Raw genomic sequence first — 15,860 nt, forward strand, 5'->3', positions numbered from 1 at the left:
AAACTTTCGTTTAGCTGTCTGTTGCTCTTCTCTCTTCTCTCTTCTCTCTCTTTCTCTCTCTCTCTCTCTCTCTCTCTCTCTCCCTCTCTCTCTCCCTCTCTCTCCCTCCCTCTCTCTCTCCCTCTCTCTCTCCCTCTCTTTAGGTGCGTGAGGGGTATCCTCACCTATTTCAAAAGCCAGTACCAGTTTGTCGCAAGCTTGGTTTCCCAGAAGTCATCATGCCGGGTAGGTAGTGCTGTGGAGTGACTATGGAGCTGTAGCACGATGCAATCCTTGTGTTTGTTTTCAATCACCTTGCAGCTCATGTGGCCACCATAGTGCATCGCTTTTTTTTCAATCAGGTAATTGTCTTTTTTTTCCTTTTCTTATGAAGGCGATGCTCGGAACGACGTGTTTGTTTCCCTGCTGTCGGGTGATTTCCGTGGCAAGGATAATAAGACTGCAGAGAAGAACATGGAATGTACAGTGTCAGTGCTGCTCAAGTCTGGTGATGTTGTCGAGGTTGGTGGTCCATGTTATTTATAAGTTTACCCACATGCTTGCATTCATGTGCAACAAGTAGGTGGATAAAGTGACAGTGTGGCTCTTCTCAGACCCTTGTGTTATTCCTGTTCTTTCTACCGTAGTGTAGCTGTAACGTCTACGCTTTAGTCCAGAGTTTGTTGTTGGTAGTGGGCGTTTAGGTCCTGTTTGTACATGGTACTTGTCTCTGCTTTAGCTAGGCGAGTTCTCCTCTCAACTGATGGCTTTTCTGTTATCTACACATTTATCCTTGCAGGGTGGCATTGTTCCAGGAGTTTCTCAAGACAGTGCCTCTTGTTACAAGAGTTACATTGTGCGGCACACCAACACTCCACAATGGGGCGAGATCATCAAGCTGGACGTTCCGCACGACTTGTTTGCAACGGCCCATGTTCGCTTTTGCGCCGCCCACCGCTCCACCAACAAGAAAGGTAGCTCTTAGTCTTGTGTACTTTTTTGCTAGTCGACATTGGCAGCTATTATATAATATAAGTGAAAACTTTCGGCTTCCGTATTATCTATAAACCAATCCTCTATTCTGTTGGTGAAAGCTGTACGTGCCAGAAATGCTCCAGCATGCGGTCATGGTCGGAAAGAGGCATGCTCGGCAGCATGGAGTCATGAAGTGTACAACCTACTGAAAAACCAAAACAATCACGGCTCGCAGGAGACTCAGTGAGACTGAAGTGAGACTGTGAATAACCTATGGGCCCAGGTTTGGTGAATGCATTGTAGCATGATGGCCGAGTGTTGCAGATGTGCACCCTCATGGATCGCTGACCTGTTCATTGCTGTTATTACTGCCATGTCGGTGTGTTGTTTTGAACATGCAGGTTTCCACAGCTTCATGCTTGCCTTCCTGCCGCTTGTGCACTTACAAGGAACAGCGCTCGCCGACGATGAGTACAACCTGATAGTGTACAAGGTACTGCTGCCTACCCGTATGAACCATAGGCGACTGTGGTCTATGTGTAGAGTAGTGTTGTGTATCCTGCTATGGGCGTATTGCCATAGGATTTCAGAGGAGCTGCTCCCCCCGCCCCATTTTAATGAAGCATCAACGCACTGCCAGGGTTTCCCACTAAGTAACTGTTAGTGGCCAATCCACGACTGGGCCACCGGAAGAAGAGGAGAGGGACATCTGTTACAACTCTTGAGTTGTTTGCTTTTCGTTTCCTGTTCATCCTGTAGTGTTGTGCCAGGCATGTTCCCATAGCAAGGCTCTGCGGTGGACATTTGATTAGCTTCTCATAGCATGTGGTATCTCAGGCATGGTGGTGGCCTGGCACACACGAAACTTCCTAAGCTGGTTGTGTTTCTCAATACAATCGTATAGCCGGTTGTAACGCGGACGTGCAAACTTTACTTTCTCATAGCATGTGATCATGAACACGTAAATAGAGATTTCATTCTGTGTTTGTGATTGTGTTGCTGTCCTTATTCACAGTGCGATGCATCAATCTTCAACCACCTTGAACCAGCGCAGTATCTTGGACTGCCTTGGAATGCCAACATAGATGAAGCACCTCCCAACAACCACCTGCCTCGTTCAATGTCTTCATCGAAGACACTGCGACTGAAAGTGCGCTCAACAATCTGCTCCACTAAACTAACTCAGAACTGTTAGTAATTGATGCCAGTTTGATGGTTCAAGTGTTTTTTGTTTTATTTTTCATGGGTAAAAGTATTATATTTGCAGTGATGTAGCTGGTCCGCTTTTTTGCTGGGGGGGGGGGGGGGAGGAGGGGGGGTGCACTGTCGACTTACTCTTGAAGCAGTTCGAGCAGTAGGTTTGAATTGAACTTGCAGTTTGCAGACATACAGCTATACTGCTACAGCTAGCTCTAAGCACAAGTGGACTTTGCAGATTGGCATTCGATTCTGGCTTCAAAACAGGCACTGGACTGCGCAACCTCTAGGCCATGCGGGCCAACATGCACATGCTGAACAAAGGTCGAAAGATTTTTCTTGGAGGGGGGGGGGGTGCATGCCCCCTGTCTGGTCGGGTAACTGAGGATTGCACTTCTCAGTTTGCGTCCCATCCTTTCACTAGTGTTCCCATATATTGATTTCTGTGCTGGCCTGATATGTTGTTGCCTGGGTGACAGATGACTTGTTGAAGTTCCTCAAGTGGCGAAGTTTGCCGGATATGCTGCATTCCTGCCTGCGTGGGCTCATGGATGTCAGTGGCTATGAAGTTGTCAAGGTAGGTTGCCGTGTTCTTTTTGCTGCAAACTGGTATACATAGTGCAGCAGTGTCCATGGGTTACCAATGAATATTGTTTATTAAATGTGAGCTGATGGCTTTGACATTGTATCCCTGCATGCATGGTTCAATTATAGGAGCTAGGGCAAGGCAAAGTACACGTCAGGTCGTTGAATGTCTCAATACTCCTTGTCAGTTTTGTGCTCTGGTGTCGCACTTGCTGACTGTATATTATCTGGTTACATTGGTGGACAGTTGGTCATAACACGTAACATTTTGTCCTTCCTTTAGTTATCAAAGGACAAGTATCCGAATACCCTGGGAATGCTTTGCTTTTGGTTTACTGAATGCTTGGAAAAGCCACTTTGGGATGTTTCATTTGTATGGAGAGAGAGACAGAGACAGAGGGACAGAGAGCCAGAGACAGAGAGAGTTGTATGAGTGTCTCAGTGATCATCGATCATCCGTGATCATTGTCTCAGTGATCATCAATCATCCGTGATCATTGTCTCAGTGATCATCAATCATCCGTGATCGTTGTGTGGATGTTGTACTGTGTACTTTACTTTGCAGTTCCTGCGCGACACGCTCGATGCACTGTTCGCTATTCTGAATGAACACTCTGCAGACTGTGGCCAGCTTGTTTTTCAGTGCCTGGTGAGGTGGAGGTCTAATGATAGCTTGCATAGACCTCGGTCCTACCGGTAGGACCATCATACACAGACATGCTGCATGGCCTCTGTTCTAACATTGACCTAAAAATTGACCCTAAACTGTTGCTCAGGGGCTAATGAAGGAGTCCACAAATTTTAGACATGATGGCACAAGGCATAGTATGAAATTCCATGGTAACAGCAAATGGTAACCATGGAAACGGTGTATGGAATTATGCATTCCACTGCCTTGGCAGACTAATAAAAACATTAGTACCTCACCACGATTGATGTGCCATGGTCAAAATTCACTTTGGACAGAGTTGCTAGCGCTCCGACAGGAGTATGTGCGGCCATTTTGACAATTGATTAAATTGCGCGTATGCAATGCACTGGACATAGTCTTGCATTTTGCGCCATTACTTTGCCTGACAAAGACCTCATCTCAACAATTGTTTCAAGAAATTTCTCAACCAAAAGCACTTTTGCAGCGCGATTTCTTGGGTCCTACCGGTAGGACCCGTGGTCCTACCGGTAGGACGGCATGCAAGCTATCACTAAAGAAATTGGATTATGTACAACTTAGTTCACTCAAGCTGTATGTTTAGCATTGTTATTTTTGTTTAGTATTTACAATGTAGTTAGGCCTTGTAGTGGAAACATGGATGCAGCGAATAGGAATTTCTGTCATTGACCACTTGTTGGTGGGTGTACGTGTACTCACCTCCCACCACTTTAGGAGCTGCGTCTGCGCCTTGATCCTAGATGGCGGTGGTGTTCATGCGGATGCGGAAAACTTGGTCTAACTTTGTCTCACATGAACCGTGATATTTTTTTAGTCCTTGTAACTGAGGAAAAAGTCACTAGTGATTGGTGTGGTGACTTGTTGCTTCTGTCCAAAACTGTGTTTGTAGGAATCTTGAATGTGTTCAAAGAAGTAAGAACCTGAACGTTCGCTTTAGAAAAGTAGTGCATGGCATGTGTACGTGTGTGATAACTGTAAGGTTGATACCAAGTGGGACATTGTACAGAGAGCTTTAGTTAGAGAGCTTCGGAGAATATCCAAAAATCAGATCCATCGCAGGTCGCACCGTGGGAAGTGGAGCCGAATTCAACGTCTGCGACCAGCATAAATGCAAACACGCTTACATGAACCCACTGTGATTACTGCCTGTTCCCCTATCGAGGCATACATGTACACGCTCACTGTCCACTTTTCAATGAACTCTGCGTCTCCCGATCTGCTATGGATTATATTATGCAGGTACACATCATTAAGCTGCTCAATGAGACTAAGTTCGAGAACTTTCGCACCGTCCTCAACTCCTACATTGAAGACCATTTCTCAGGAAGCAAGATTTATGAGTAAGCAGCACATCTCCTCAAGAAGTCTTTAGAAGAGGTCATCCGTAATTTTCAAAAAATTAAAAAAATCGGTCCTCGTGCAAAAAGGGGGTGGGTGGTGAAGAACGCCGGCAGAATTTTATTTTTTGATTTATCGTACCTTTATTGCACTGTGTTGCATGTGGTCGCACTACGTGTGTGTTTCAGGATAGGCATGCAATCATGTAGGTATCGGCTGACTAGGAAAAATCAAAAAATAATAATTATGAAAAATTGGGGGGAGGGGGGGGGGGGTGGCGGGTGGGTCAGAGAAAATTTAGCCCGAGGACGGATTTTTTAATTCTTCGATAGTTACGGACGACCCCTAACAGCTACACAAGGCGGCCTGTTTGGGAGTTCTTACACATTGTATTATCAGTATGCCTGTTATGCCTATTTTGGCTATTGCCAAACCTAGTATGGCAAAAAACAATGTGTGTTAGTATAACCATTAGGAAATTAGAGGCCACATGCCACGTACTGCTCTTTTCTCTCCGAAACTCAACACTTGCAAGCCAGATATGAAAGAAAGAAAAAATCATCAGTCACACCACCGGGACTCGAACCAGGGACCTTTGCTATTCGTTCGAGTCCCGGTGGTGTGACTGATGATTTTTTCTTTCTTTCATATCTGGCTTGCAAGTGTGGAGTTTCGGAGAGAAAAGAGCAGTACGTGGCATGTGGCCTCTAATTTCCTAACACTGAAATTCTCCGTGAAGTCCAAATTTGAAATTGCAATTAGTATAACCATTGTCGAAGCTACTGGGAGACAGAAATTACCCTTTGAGAATTCAGGCATGGCAATACATGAGAATGTGATACGGATGCTCTTGTGAGCAAATGTAGCCACACTGGACAAAGTGCCAGCCTCACCCATGATCCCTATCCTTCTCCCTTTTGTAATGCCTTTGGAATTTTGGATAGAATTATGCGTAAAGATGATATGATGGGTGGTGGTGATCGGAACGATTGTCCAGTTTGTCAAAAGCCGTTCTGCAAAGAGCAGGCAACAACAAGTGCTGAAAGTAATGTGCATGCTCTGAGCACTCGTCTTCCCAACATGCAGGAATTCAGAATGCGTGGCATGCACGTGTTAGGCTAGGGGAAACCTCTAGGGCATGTACGTTGATGGGTTTCTAACTCTAGTTACCGTGCCATGCATGGAGTCTCATACTGAGCAATCTCACAGAAAGGCGACTGTTTGGAAGCTATTACAAGTTGTATTACATGTATCAGGACATTGGGAACAATTGCCGCACACAGTGTGCATTATTATGGCCAATGTAAAACTAACGTTAGTATTGCAAGCAGCAAGGTGCTTTAGTAAGTATGGCCAATGCCAAAGGAGGCAACAATTGCCAGCAAAATTTCAGACGTGACAAATTGAGAATACAGTGGAGAAGGGGAGGGGGGGGGGAGAGGAGTGGGAGTGCAGATGCGAGCATCTGGTTATAGTATTGAAGCAAGCGTATGACTCCGCTTGGAGCCGCTAGATGGCTCCCAGCTGAGCCGCCAAATGACTCCACATGGAGCCGCCAAATGATTGTGAATAGAGCTGCCAAATGCTAAATATACAGGTATGTACAATATACTGTTGGGACGAAAAGGGCACAGAAACGCTGGTGGGTGCAGTAAGCTGCACTGCTGGCAGGCCTGCCTGCCTGAAGGCATGCCTTCCCGGTGAAGCACAGTTGCCCCAAGTCAATATCGATAACATCCATCCAGTTTCTTACCAGGTTGTGATACCATGGCTGTACGGAGCTGACGATCGTACAACAGCCATGCTTCGGGCAAGATCTGGCGATTGGCCACGGCAATCATGGCCTGATACGACAGCCATGCTTCGGGCAAGAACTGGTGATTGGCCGCGGCCATCATGGCCTGGTACGACATGCACTCATGAAGGCGGTGAGGAGCAGCGGAACACAGGCTATTCATGATCACTGTCCAGACCTCAACCCAAGTGCTAAAGTCATACACCCTGCAACAAACAGTTCTGGGCTCGGATTCCAAAGATTCTCCATGGCGCCGAATAAGCAACCGGAGCTACCGAGTTGGAACGCCACCGGTGCTGCACTTGAACTGGCTGCAATCGTATCAGGCAGCAATCAATCAAAATCCACGGTCTCACCTCTCTGGATGAGATCGAGGGAGTCCGTGGGACAGTCAGCTTTGCCTGCTGTTGGTGCTGTGTGGCAGTCGTCACTGCGTTCACAGCAGGGTCCGGGTTGCCGGCGGCAAGCGGCGATGCGGAGCCAGGCAGGGAGAGAAGAAGCTGGACGGCGTTGGTGACGGCAGTGGACACGGTGCGTTGAACCGCTTGTGCGATCAAGGCCTGCAGGTTGGAGGTGTCCGTGCTGTCCGGGGCTCGGCTAGGGTTGGTAGCTGCGCAGGCGGCAGTAGTTGTGCGGGATCTCTTTTGGCACGCCAAATGAAGCTGCAGCCACCGCTGTAGAAAGGAGAAAAATAGTCATGCAGACATTGGAGAAGGTATAATGTTCTTCATTCTTCTAACACATGAAAGTGTTGACCAGGATCTCTTTCTCGATACGTCGTAGATCTGTGACGATTCGGAAGCCTGAATCCTCACGAGCGGGTCGATCCAATCATCTGTGTTGTTCTCGGGCTGCGCAACTACTGCACAAATTGTGGAGCTCCTCATACCCCTCACTGTCACTGCTTGCTTGCTTGTTGACTTTGCAGGAAGTTGATCCATGAGTTGAAGCAATCACTGCACAATGCTCAGAACTGCTCGGTTGTGGATCAGACTTACATTCGCACCGTGCAGGTAATTTCATATGTGATCATTTTATGCCATCCTGTGCAGATTGATATTACGGTTCTTCTTCTTTTCTAGTTGAGCGAGTTGAGTAGGCCAGTGCACATGTGCGTTACGCTGGTGATTTCACAAAGGATGAAGTGAGCCTGTCTGCAGATTGATGAGGCTGTGCAGTAATATTGTGTAATGCCGTTCAGTGCTGCTCTTTGTATTGGAGAGGCTACTATGAACCCAGCTGGGATGGAGTAGGCTGCCAAGTAAAACCCATTAGTAGGCATGCTTTCTGCTTTTGTAGCATTATGTAGGGCTGGTTTGGTCATGCAAAACCTCTGTCAGAATACTTACAAGCACCAAGCACTGGTGTTCACTGACCCATATTCAATTTGTGCAAACCCTGTGTGTCTCTCTGCTCACTCTGTTCTCTCTGTTCTCCCTCTGTCTCTCTGTCCACTCTGTGTCTCTCTGTGTCTCTCTGTTCTCCCTGTTCTCCCTCTGTCTCTCTGCCCACTCTGTGTCTCTCTGTGTGTCTCTGTTCTCCTTGTGTGTCTCTCTGTTCTCCCTGTGGCTCTCTGTTCTCCTTGTGTCTCTCTGTTCACTCTGTTTTATGACAGTCTCTACAGTATATCTTCAGGTTCATAGTGATGTCGAGATTGCTCCATACCCGGTGAGAAACGTGACCTCGCCACCCCGTTTCTATTGTGCTGTTGTGTGTCTATTTTGGGGGAAAGTGGCTATATGCCGAAAAGATGCTCTTCCTGAAAAATAGTGACTGGTGAAAACTACTTCTTTGAAGCAATGCTCTGATACTTGGCATCTGTGTTGGTAACATTGAGGCCGTGCCAGATTGCATTTTGCCCGAGATCTGCGTGAAATTTCAGCATCAAGTGTGTAGCCATCCAAGAATAGTGTATAGAGACCCTCAAGAGCACATATGTGTATGTCCCTTCTTTGTTTTGTTTTCTTATGTGTTTCGGTCATTGGTCATTGCTCCGTGACATGATGGCTATGTTGGCGTATGATCTGCAGCTCATCACCAGAAAACGACGAGGAAATGTTCCAAGCCGACCTGCTGGGCGTGTTTGACAGCTTTGTTGCTATTCTGGAGCAAGACAAGTCAAATACAAACACTGCCTTGCAGGCCTCCTTGCTGCAGTCTTTCCCAACCATCTTTCTGGAAGTCTTGCAAGTTCTCCAGCCTGATGATTTCTCGTGAGTAAACTGGATACTCTTTAGTGTTGTGTAGCTTCCATGTGTCGTGACTCGTGACATGCTTACGAGTCGCAAACCAACGGACATGAAAGACACTTTAAAATAATTTCCAAACCATTTTTTTTTCATTTTGAAAGTTTGTTCTTTTTCTCAACAAGATAAGAATCCCAAAGAAAGCGGGTGTACTCACGGTCAGGTTCATCGAGGCTCACTTGAAGGAATACCTTTTCGATGTTGCTGGTTATTCCGACTGGAAAGATGCGAAAACGAACCAGCATGCCGCCCAAGTCGGGAAGCAGGCTTGGACCACTGTGGAGACAGTCGTCGAGGCTGTTTCCAGCTTTGTCCGTCTTTACTGAAGCACTGTAAACAATGCAGACCTTGGCAGTTGTCCTGGACTGACACTGTATGTCGTGACTCGTGACATGATTTTCATCCCGAACCAACGGACATGAAAGACAATTCAACAACGTTTCTTCATTTGGAAAGTTTCTTTCTTTCTCAAGCAAGATCAAAATTGAACGGGAAAAAAGGCAGCTGCGTCCACAGGCAGCTGCGCACAGAGATCATGCATTAAAATGGCGACCACGACTTTCATTGACGTGGCATGGTGGAAAAAGGAACTAGTGCAACGACAAAATAGAAACGGAGAAGAAGTGAACAGCAAGGAGAGCGAATGGCTGAAGTGCACTAGCCTACTGTCGGTAGTTAGAGAACACGTAGTCACGTAGTCACGTACACATATACATCATACCAATACATCATCATGGTCATGCATAACAAAAAGAAAGGAAAGGAAAGTCACGCGTGAGCAAAACAAATCTAGAGCGCGAAACTACTCACGGTACGAAAACATCACGAAGAATTTTTTTGTGAACAAAATGCAAAGAATAGAGAAACGAAGAATTCTTTCGAAGCTACTTCGAAGTAGAATGGAATCAATCACTAGAAAAGACGATAGGGAACTAGACTTCGGCTAACCCAAGCATGGAATCAGCCACAACGTAAGAAAGTAAGAGAGTACAAATCATCGTCATGTAAATGCAAATACAAATTGGTTATTCCGAATTCATTTTCATGTACATGCATTTCATCGCGACGTTCGCAACACTCCCCACAACAGAGAAGAAAAACGATTGCAACGGCAGTAGTGTAGACAAAGTGTAAATGAGTGTGTGGTGATTGCTTAGTGTTCAACAAGAGAGTGCACTGTGTATGAATACATACATGCAGACTATTTCACAGAGTTCACAGAGTTATACTGCACCTTAGCTTATTAGGTTCTTCAGATTAGCACGGGAACCAGCGGCTGCACGGCGTGTCGGTCGAGCTGGTTGTTGCTGTGCAGGCTGTGCAGGTTTTGCAGGCCGTGTAGGTTGTGCGAGCGGCGGGTCATCGTGCGCTGCATCGTGATTCTCCGCTTGCACCATTGGGTACAACAGACATAGTGGACGTTGGATCTGCCTCTTGGATGGCAGAACAACTGTTGCAGATCTGATTTCACCATCATTACTGTTGTGCAGTTTGTCGATTCGTCCAATTAACCAAGAGCCGCGTGGCATCTTTTCTTCCTTGACCAGGACAACAGTATCCACAGCAGGTTGATCATGTGCTTGCAATCTTCCATGCGGAAGTGCGGTCTGACCACGTTCCACGTAGCGTGGGTAGATACGAATACTGCCATTCTGACCAAAAGGTCTGTAGTAGGCGTTGACCATCTGTCCAGGCAGTTAGCAGTGTGTTAGCCAATGACGTGTCAGGCTCAAACTTCGGGTCATTACCAAAGTCTCCCTCCATACCAGGAGTGCCCAACTTTGGGTTTAGAGACAAGAAATGGTTGGGAGTAAGAACATTCCCAAAATCCTATTCATTTCCAACGTAGACCAGTGGACGTGCATTAAGTATCTCCTCCACCTCCATTAGGAATGTATTTAGCATATCACGGTTTGGAATTGAAGTGCCCACTGTCTTTCGCAGGACCCTTTTCACTGATTGTACTAAGCGCTCGTATGCGCCGCCCATCCATGGAGAGAGCTGTACTATGAATTTCCATTGTATTCCATTCGTAGCACAGAACGAAATAAAGTCATCGGTGTGGTTCACGTCATTCCAAACTTCACCGATGATGTTCGAGGCAGTGTGAAATTGTTTTGCATTATCTGACAAAACTTCAATAGGCGTACCTCTACAGGCAATATATCTCCGAAAGCCCAGTAGAAATGAGGCTGTGGTCATGTCTTCCATTAGCTCGAGGTGGATTGCGCGAGTGGTCAAACGAGTGAACTTGCAAACCCATACCTTGCATTTCTCGCTATCTTTGGTCATTGTCATTGGGCCGAAGTAATCAATGCCAGTGTAAGAGAATGGGATGCATCTGTTGACACGCTTGCTCGGCAGTGGAGCAAAATCCGGCATTGGGTATGGCTTCGCTTCCCATCTCTTGCAGTGGTAGCAGCTGTGCAATATTGTCTGCACGGTGGCTCGCCCACGAGTGATCCAGAAACGCTTACGTACCTCCATGAGCGTCTGACTAGTACCGGAGTGCCGAACGCGAGCGTGGCACAGTTGCACGATTAGCCTCGTCGCAGGATGTTTCCGTGGTAACAGTATTGGACCAGATTCTGGAAACCTAGCATTCTTCATGCGCCCTGCGCACCGAATTAGACCGTTTGCATCAATGAGTAGACCGAGTTTGGTAACGAGTTCCATTTTTTGTTTTTTCTGAATTGCATTTTTTAATTTCACCAAATTCTTGACATTGGATAATTCGTACACATTCCATTTCAGCTTCCTTGATATTGGTTGTGGTTAGTCGTGTTTGTTGTTTGCATTTGCCTTGCAGCTTCTATACTGCCAGTTTCACATAAGCCATTACGCGTACCGCTTTCGATCAAGAAGAATACCTTTCGATCGAGACGAAAGGACCCTCCCCAGGGCAAGAGTTGATTGTGACAGATACCTCAGTGGTCGGTTCTGAGACCATTGCTGCAGCTGTGGCAGGTGAAGGGGATGGTAGGGGAGGGTAGGTCAGCAGGATTACGATCAGTATTGACATATTTATTGAATTCGATTGTCGGATTCGACCGGATTTCCGTTAGTTGCCGCTGGACAAACACAGATTGCTGGTTTGTGCCATTGATCCAGTGTAAGACACAAGTTGAGTCGGACCGCAGAACAGTGCGGTAGAGATCGAATGACAGTGTGTCCTGTAGGAACTTGATCAGCCGAGAACCGATTAGCGCTGCCATTAACTCCAAACAAGGAATTGTCATTGGTTTGAGAGAAGCTATCTTCGTCTTGTTGACGAGCGGGACTGTGGCCAAGGGATTTTTGTGTCCCTGATCACGTCAAAGCTGCCGAGTCCTGCCATGTTTCAACTGGAATTAGCTAAAGGCGAGGAGACGTGGTCCGCCGTGGAAGCCGCTTTGCTAGAGAGAGTAGTTGACCTTTGGTCAGCTCATAGATAACTTGCTGAGCTTTCTCTTTCCAAGACCAGTTGACAGTGTAGCGACTATTCTCTTTTCAGTCGCGTTGAAGTAGTCACGTACCATGTCATTTTCGGTTGTGTTTGGGTCGTCATTGATGCCCAGACTCTCAATGCTCCACCAGCAAGGACGATCCATGTCGTGACTCCTGACATGTTTACGCGTTGTGAACCAACTGAAAGACTCTTTAATAATTTGCAAACCCATTTTTTCTTCATTTGGAAAGTATTTTTCAAACGACCCATGTGCCTTTTGCTAGGATACGACCATTCAGCAGCCTCGGAGGGCGGGATTTGATTTGCCATCAAAGCCCACTGTCAGAGGCAACCTGTGCGGGGAAACCATCAAAGCCCGCTGCCATTGGCAACTGTACAGGAAATTCATCAAAGCCCTGATCATGCCCAATCTCATTCTTTTCAAGGTGGTCTGGCTATAAGAACAAGAAACTGATAGGGGTGGTGGTCGGGGATGTTGTGGCTCTCAACTTGTGGAGTTTGAAATCTAGCTCCAGAACTGCAGAACTCTCAGCATGAACAAGGTGTATGTGGTCGAGGTGAAAATACTTCAGCCAGGTCTGTCTCTATTCAAGCGAAGTGCAGTCGGGCTTGATGACTGATCAAAGCCCAAGGGACCAGCCCAAGGGATTTGATCAGCCATCAAGCCCTCCGTACCTCGTTTGATTATCTACTTCTCTCCCACCAAGATAAAATTAACGGGGAAAAGAGCAGGTGCACATCAAGAACATGCATAAAGATGGCGACCACGTCGTTCATCAGCGTGGAAAGATGTAAAAGAGACTATTGCAGCGACTGAAGAGAGAAAACAGAGAGGAAGAAACAACAAGGAGAGTGGATGGCTGCTATCGCTAAAGTGCACTAGCCTAGTGTACAGTTTGTGTGTGAGCATGCAGTCACGTAATCACGTGATGAGTACGTGCATGTCATATGGCATACATAACAAAGAAAAGAAAGCAAAATCAAGCACGAGTCCAACGAATCTAGAGCGCGAAAATAAATACGACGAAGAATTTCTTTGAGAACAAGAAATTCACAGAATCAGACTATGAAGTCAGTTCGAAGCTAGAATCTCCGTGTGTCTTTAAGTATGGATTCATTCGTGGAGAAAGCTAGCGAGACAGAAATCGGGTAGCTATCTCTTACACAAGACTGGAACCATACAGCTGCGAAGTATTTAAAAAGACATGTTAGGAGAACACATGTGCAAATACAAGCACAGCGGTCCCTTTATAATTCGGCACCATTTCGTGCTACGGAAATCCTGCTGGATTAATTTAGGGACACGAAAAGGATATTTTGGTTGCTGAAAATTATGCTTACCGTATTTCCGCAAATAAAAGGCCGTCCTCGTCTACAAGGCCGGGGCAGGGGGCCATTGAAAAATAAAAGACCGTCTCCGATTAGAAGACCGGGCCTACTAAATGAGTCTTTGTTCTTGTGTTAAAAATAGAAGACCGTGCTCAAACTGTGGGAAAAAAATAGAAGACCGTGCTCAAACTGTGTAGAAGAAAATGGAAGAACGGGGGTAAAACTGTGTGGCGAGAAATAGAAGACCGGGGTCAAACTGGGTTGAAAGAATAAAAGGCCGTCCTCGAATACAAGACCGTCCTCGATTATAAGGCCGGGTTAGGACGAGGTTGAAAAAATAGTAGACCGGCCTACTATTTGTGGAAATACGGTATTTATAGAGGGTGCTGGTTTATAAAGTGCTGACAACTGTAGTTATTTCGAATGCAAATTGGTGTTTCATCGCGACGTTCGCGACACCATGATAGGTTTTTGTCAAGCACTGCATCCTTCCTGCCTTTTGGTTTAGATACGAGTGCGTGTTCTGTAAATGAGTTATCTGCCTGTGTGTGGGTGGGTGTGGGTATATGTGTGTGTGTGGGTGGGTGGGTGTGGGTGAAATTGTAGGCGAGTGATCCAACGCGTGCTGGACTGCGTGCCTACCAATCGCCTCAACAATCAGAAGCTGCACTGCATTGGCCGTATCGTCAGTAGTGATCTCTGGCGCAATGAAGGTGGGTTTTGGCGGTGGCAACCTTGTGTGCTTTTGTCGACAGCTGTGCAAAGGGTCTGTTCGACCAATGGAAATTTGATGTTTACAGTTCTTCACATGGAACCCTATATATTTTTTGGTTTCCTGTCCTTGCTAAGTACGACACTGGATGTCAGTACACGGTTTACGCGGTTCAGTGTTTGACAGGGATCCATACTTGACGTGAACCTTACTTTCATGCCACCCTAAGTATAATTATTTCATTATGTTCAACGCTGTCTGTGAGCTTTTGTTATCTTTGTAAGAATTCACATCATCCATGATCTCTCATCGTTATTCGACATTTCTTTATGGACTTTGTTCTTAGATGCCCGCACAATTCTCTTGCCAACGCTATTGTACCACTTGAAGTCACTCATGCAACAAGGAGAGCTGGAGGCTGCGAAGTGTCTGGAAATCGAAGGCGATTTACTGAGGGTTCTGAAGCAAGATGATGTAGTAAGCAACGTGAATTGTACTTTGCAATGCTTGTTCTGATCTTGTGCGATATGCATACCTGTACTTGGAACCACTGTTCACTTCCTAATGCAGTGCAACTCTCGAATCGTCTGTTCTGAGTCAGTCATTGCCCTGGACGTAAAATGTGTTTGGCAAAGTGATGCTTGACAAGGTGTGCTTTTATATAAAATAAAGAAACGGAAACAAGGAGGTACCAATTTCATGCCTGCCACTAGTGTAGGATGACTTTCTGGCAGCAATGAGGCACTACTTGATTCTTACACTCTCATATACTTATGATGTGTTGTGTGTGATGTGTGTAATGTGTGTGCCGCAGGGTGCAATCCATGATAATACATCGATTATTTCCAAGTCATTTCTTGCTGTGTTGATGCGCCTATCTGGTCAACGTGGCAAGTCATCTCAGACAGCGGTGAGTGTACCCTACACTTAATCTCCCCCTGTCCTTGGTTCTCTATTACGCACACCGTTTGCTGTCTTCCATGATTGTCTCTGCTTGCCACTAGTATTCTGCACACTGGGATCTCATTCACAACCATTGTGACTTGCCTGGGGAACTGGTGTTGCTGGCAACTGCTAGTTAGAAGTGTAGTGTTATCAAGTTGAATGTTTTCTTTGCATTATGTTTGTACCATCACCAATCATCGCTGTGTATGTGTGGGCACTGGGCACCGTCACGAACCATCGCTTTGTGTGTGTTTACGCGATCACCAATCATCCCTGCGCTGTTTCTATTGCTCTGTTGCGTCAGACTGCCGCTACACTTTTCTCGTCACTCCTCGACCTGATGACGGAAAGCCACTATCAACAATACCTGGTTGATTTTGATAGCTGGGAGAAGGCCGAGGTAAGGGGATCAAGCCCACTCTGGCCTAAGTGGGATGGCAATAGTCAGTTCATGCATGCACTGCTGGCTTGCTGGTGTTGGGATGAATCAGGATGATAGGGCCTGTAGCCCAGCTTTTGTGCGAGTGCTATACTAAGTCCACTGACGGCCAGTAAATAGCACGTGCCAGGGAGCCGTAATTTTACGACTCCCTGGTGCACGCTGATCTGCCTTCGCCTTCATTAATTATCTGCAGTTGTCC

General features: G+C 46.4%; 1 protein-coding gene across 4 annotated transcripts in view; it reads left to right on the top strand.

Annotated features, from left to right (window-relative positions):
* LOC135805637 (dedicator of cytokinesis protein 3-like) overlaps window positions 1–15,860 on the top strand; it is a 66,698-nt gene that overhangs the window by 21,181 nt on the left and 29,657 nt on the right. For all 4 annotated transcript variants that reach the window (XM_065319705.1, XM_065319706.1, XM_065319709.1 and 1 more), the window contains exons 17-31: window positions 144–225; window positions 374–501; window positions 779–953; window positions 1,356–1,447; window positions 1,970–2,144; window positions 2,631–2,728; window positions 3,302–3,385; window positions 4,646–4,746; window positions 7,468–7,552; window positions 8,155–8,207; window positions 8,570–8,752; window positions 14,169–14,275; window positions 14,621–14,751; window positions 15,089–15,184; window positions 15,524–15,619. In XM_065319705.1, the coding sequence (XP_065175777.1) occupies window positions 144–225; window positions 374–501; window positions 779–953; window positions 1,356–1,447; window positions 1,970–2,144; window positions 2,631–2,728; window positions 3,302–3,385; window positions 4,646–4,746; window positions 7,468–7,552; window positions 8,155–8,207; window positions 8,570–8,752; window positions 14,169–14,275; window positions 14,621–14,751; window positions 15,089–15,184; window positions 15,524–15,619 (1,686 nt within the window). The remainder of the gene's footprint in view (window positions 1–143; window positions 226–373; window positions 502–778; window positions 954–1,355; window positions 1,448–1,969; window positions 2,145–2,630; window positions 2,729–3,301; window positions 3,386–4,645; window positions 4,747–7,467; window positions 7,553–8,154; window positions 8,208–8,569; window positions 8,753–14,168; window positions 14,276–14,620; window positions 14,752–15,088; window positions 15,185–15,523; window positions 15,620–15,860) is intronic.

The sequence above is a fragment of the Sycon ciliatum genome, chromosome 1, assembly GCF_964019385.1.
Source record: "Sycon ciliatum chromosome 1, ocSycCili1.1, whole genome shotgun sequence".
In the NCBI taxonomy this organism is placed as follows: Eukaryota; Metazoa; Porifera; class Calcarea; order Leucosolenida; family Sycettidae; genus Sycon; species Sycon ciliatum.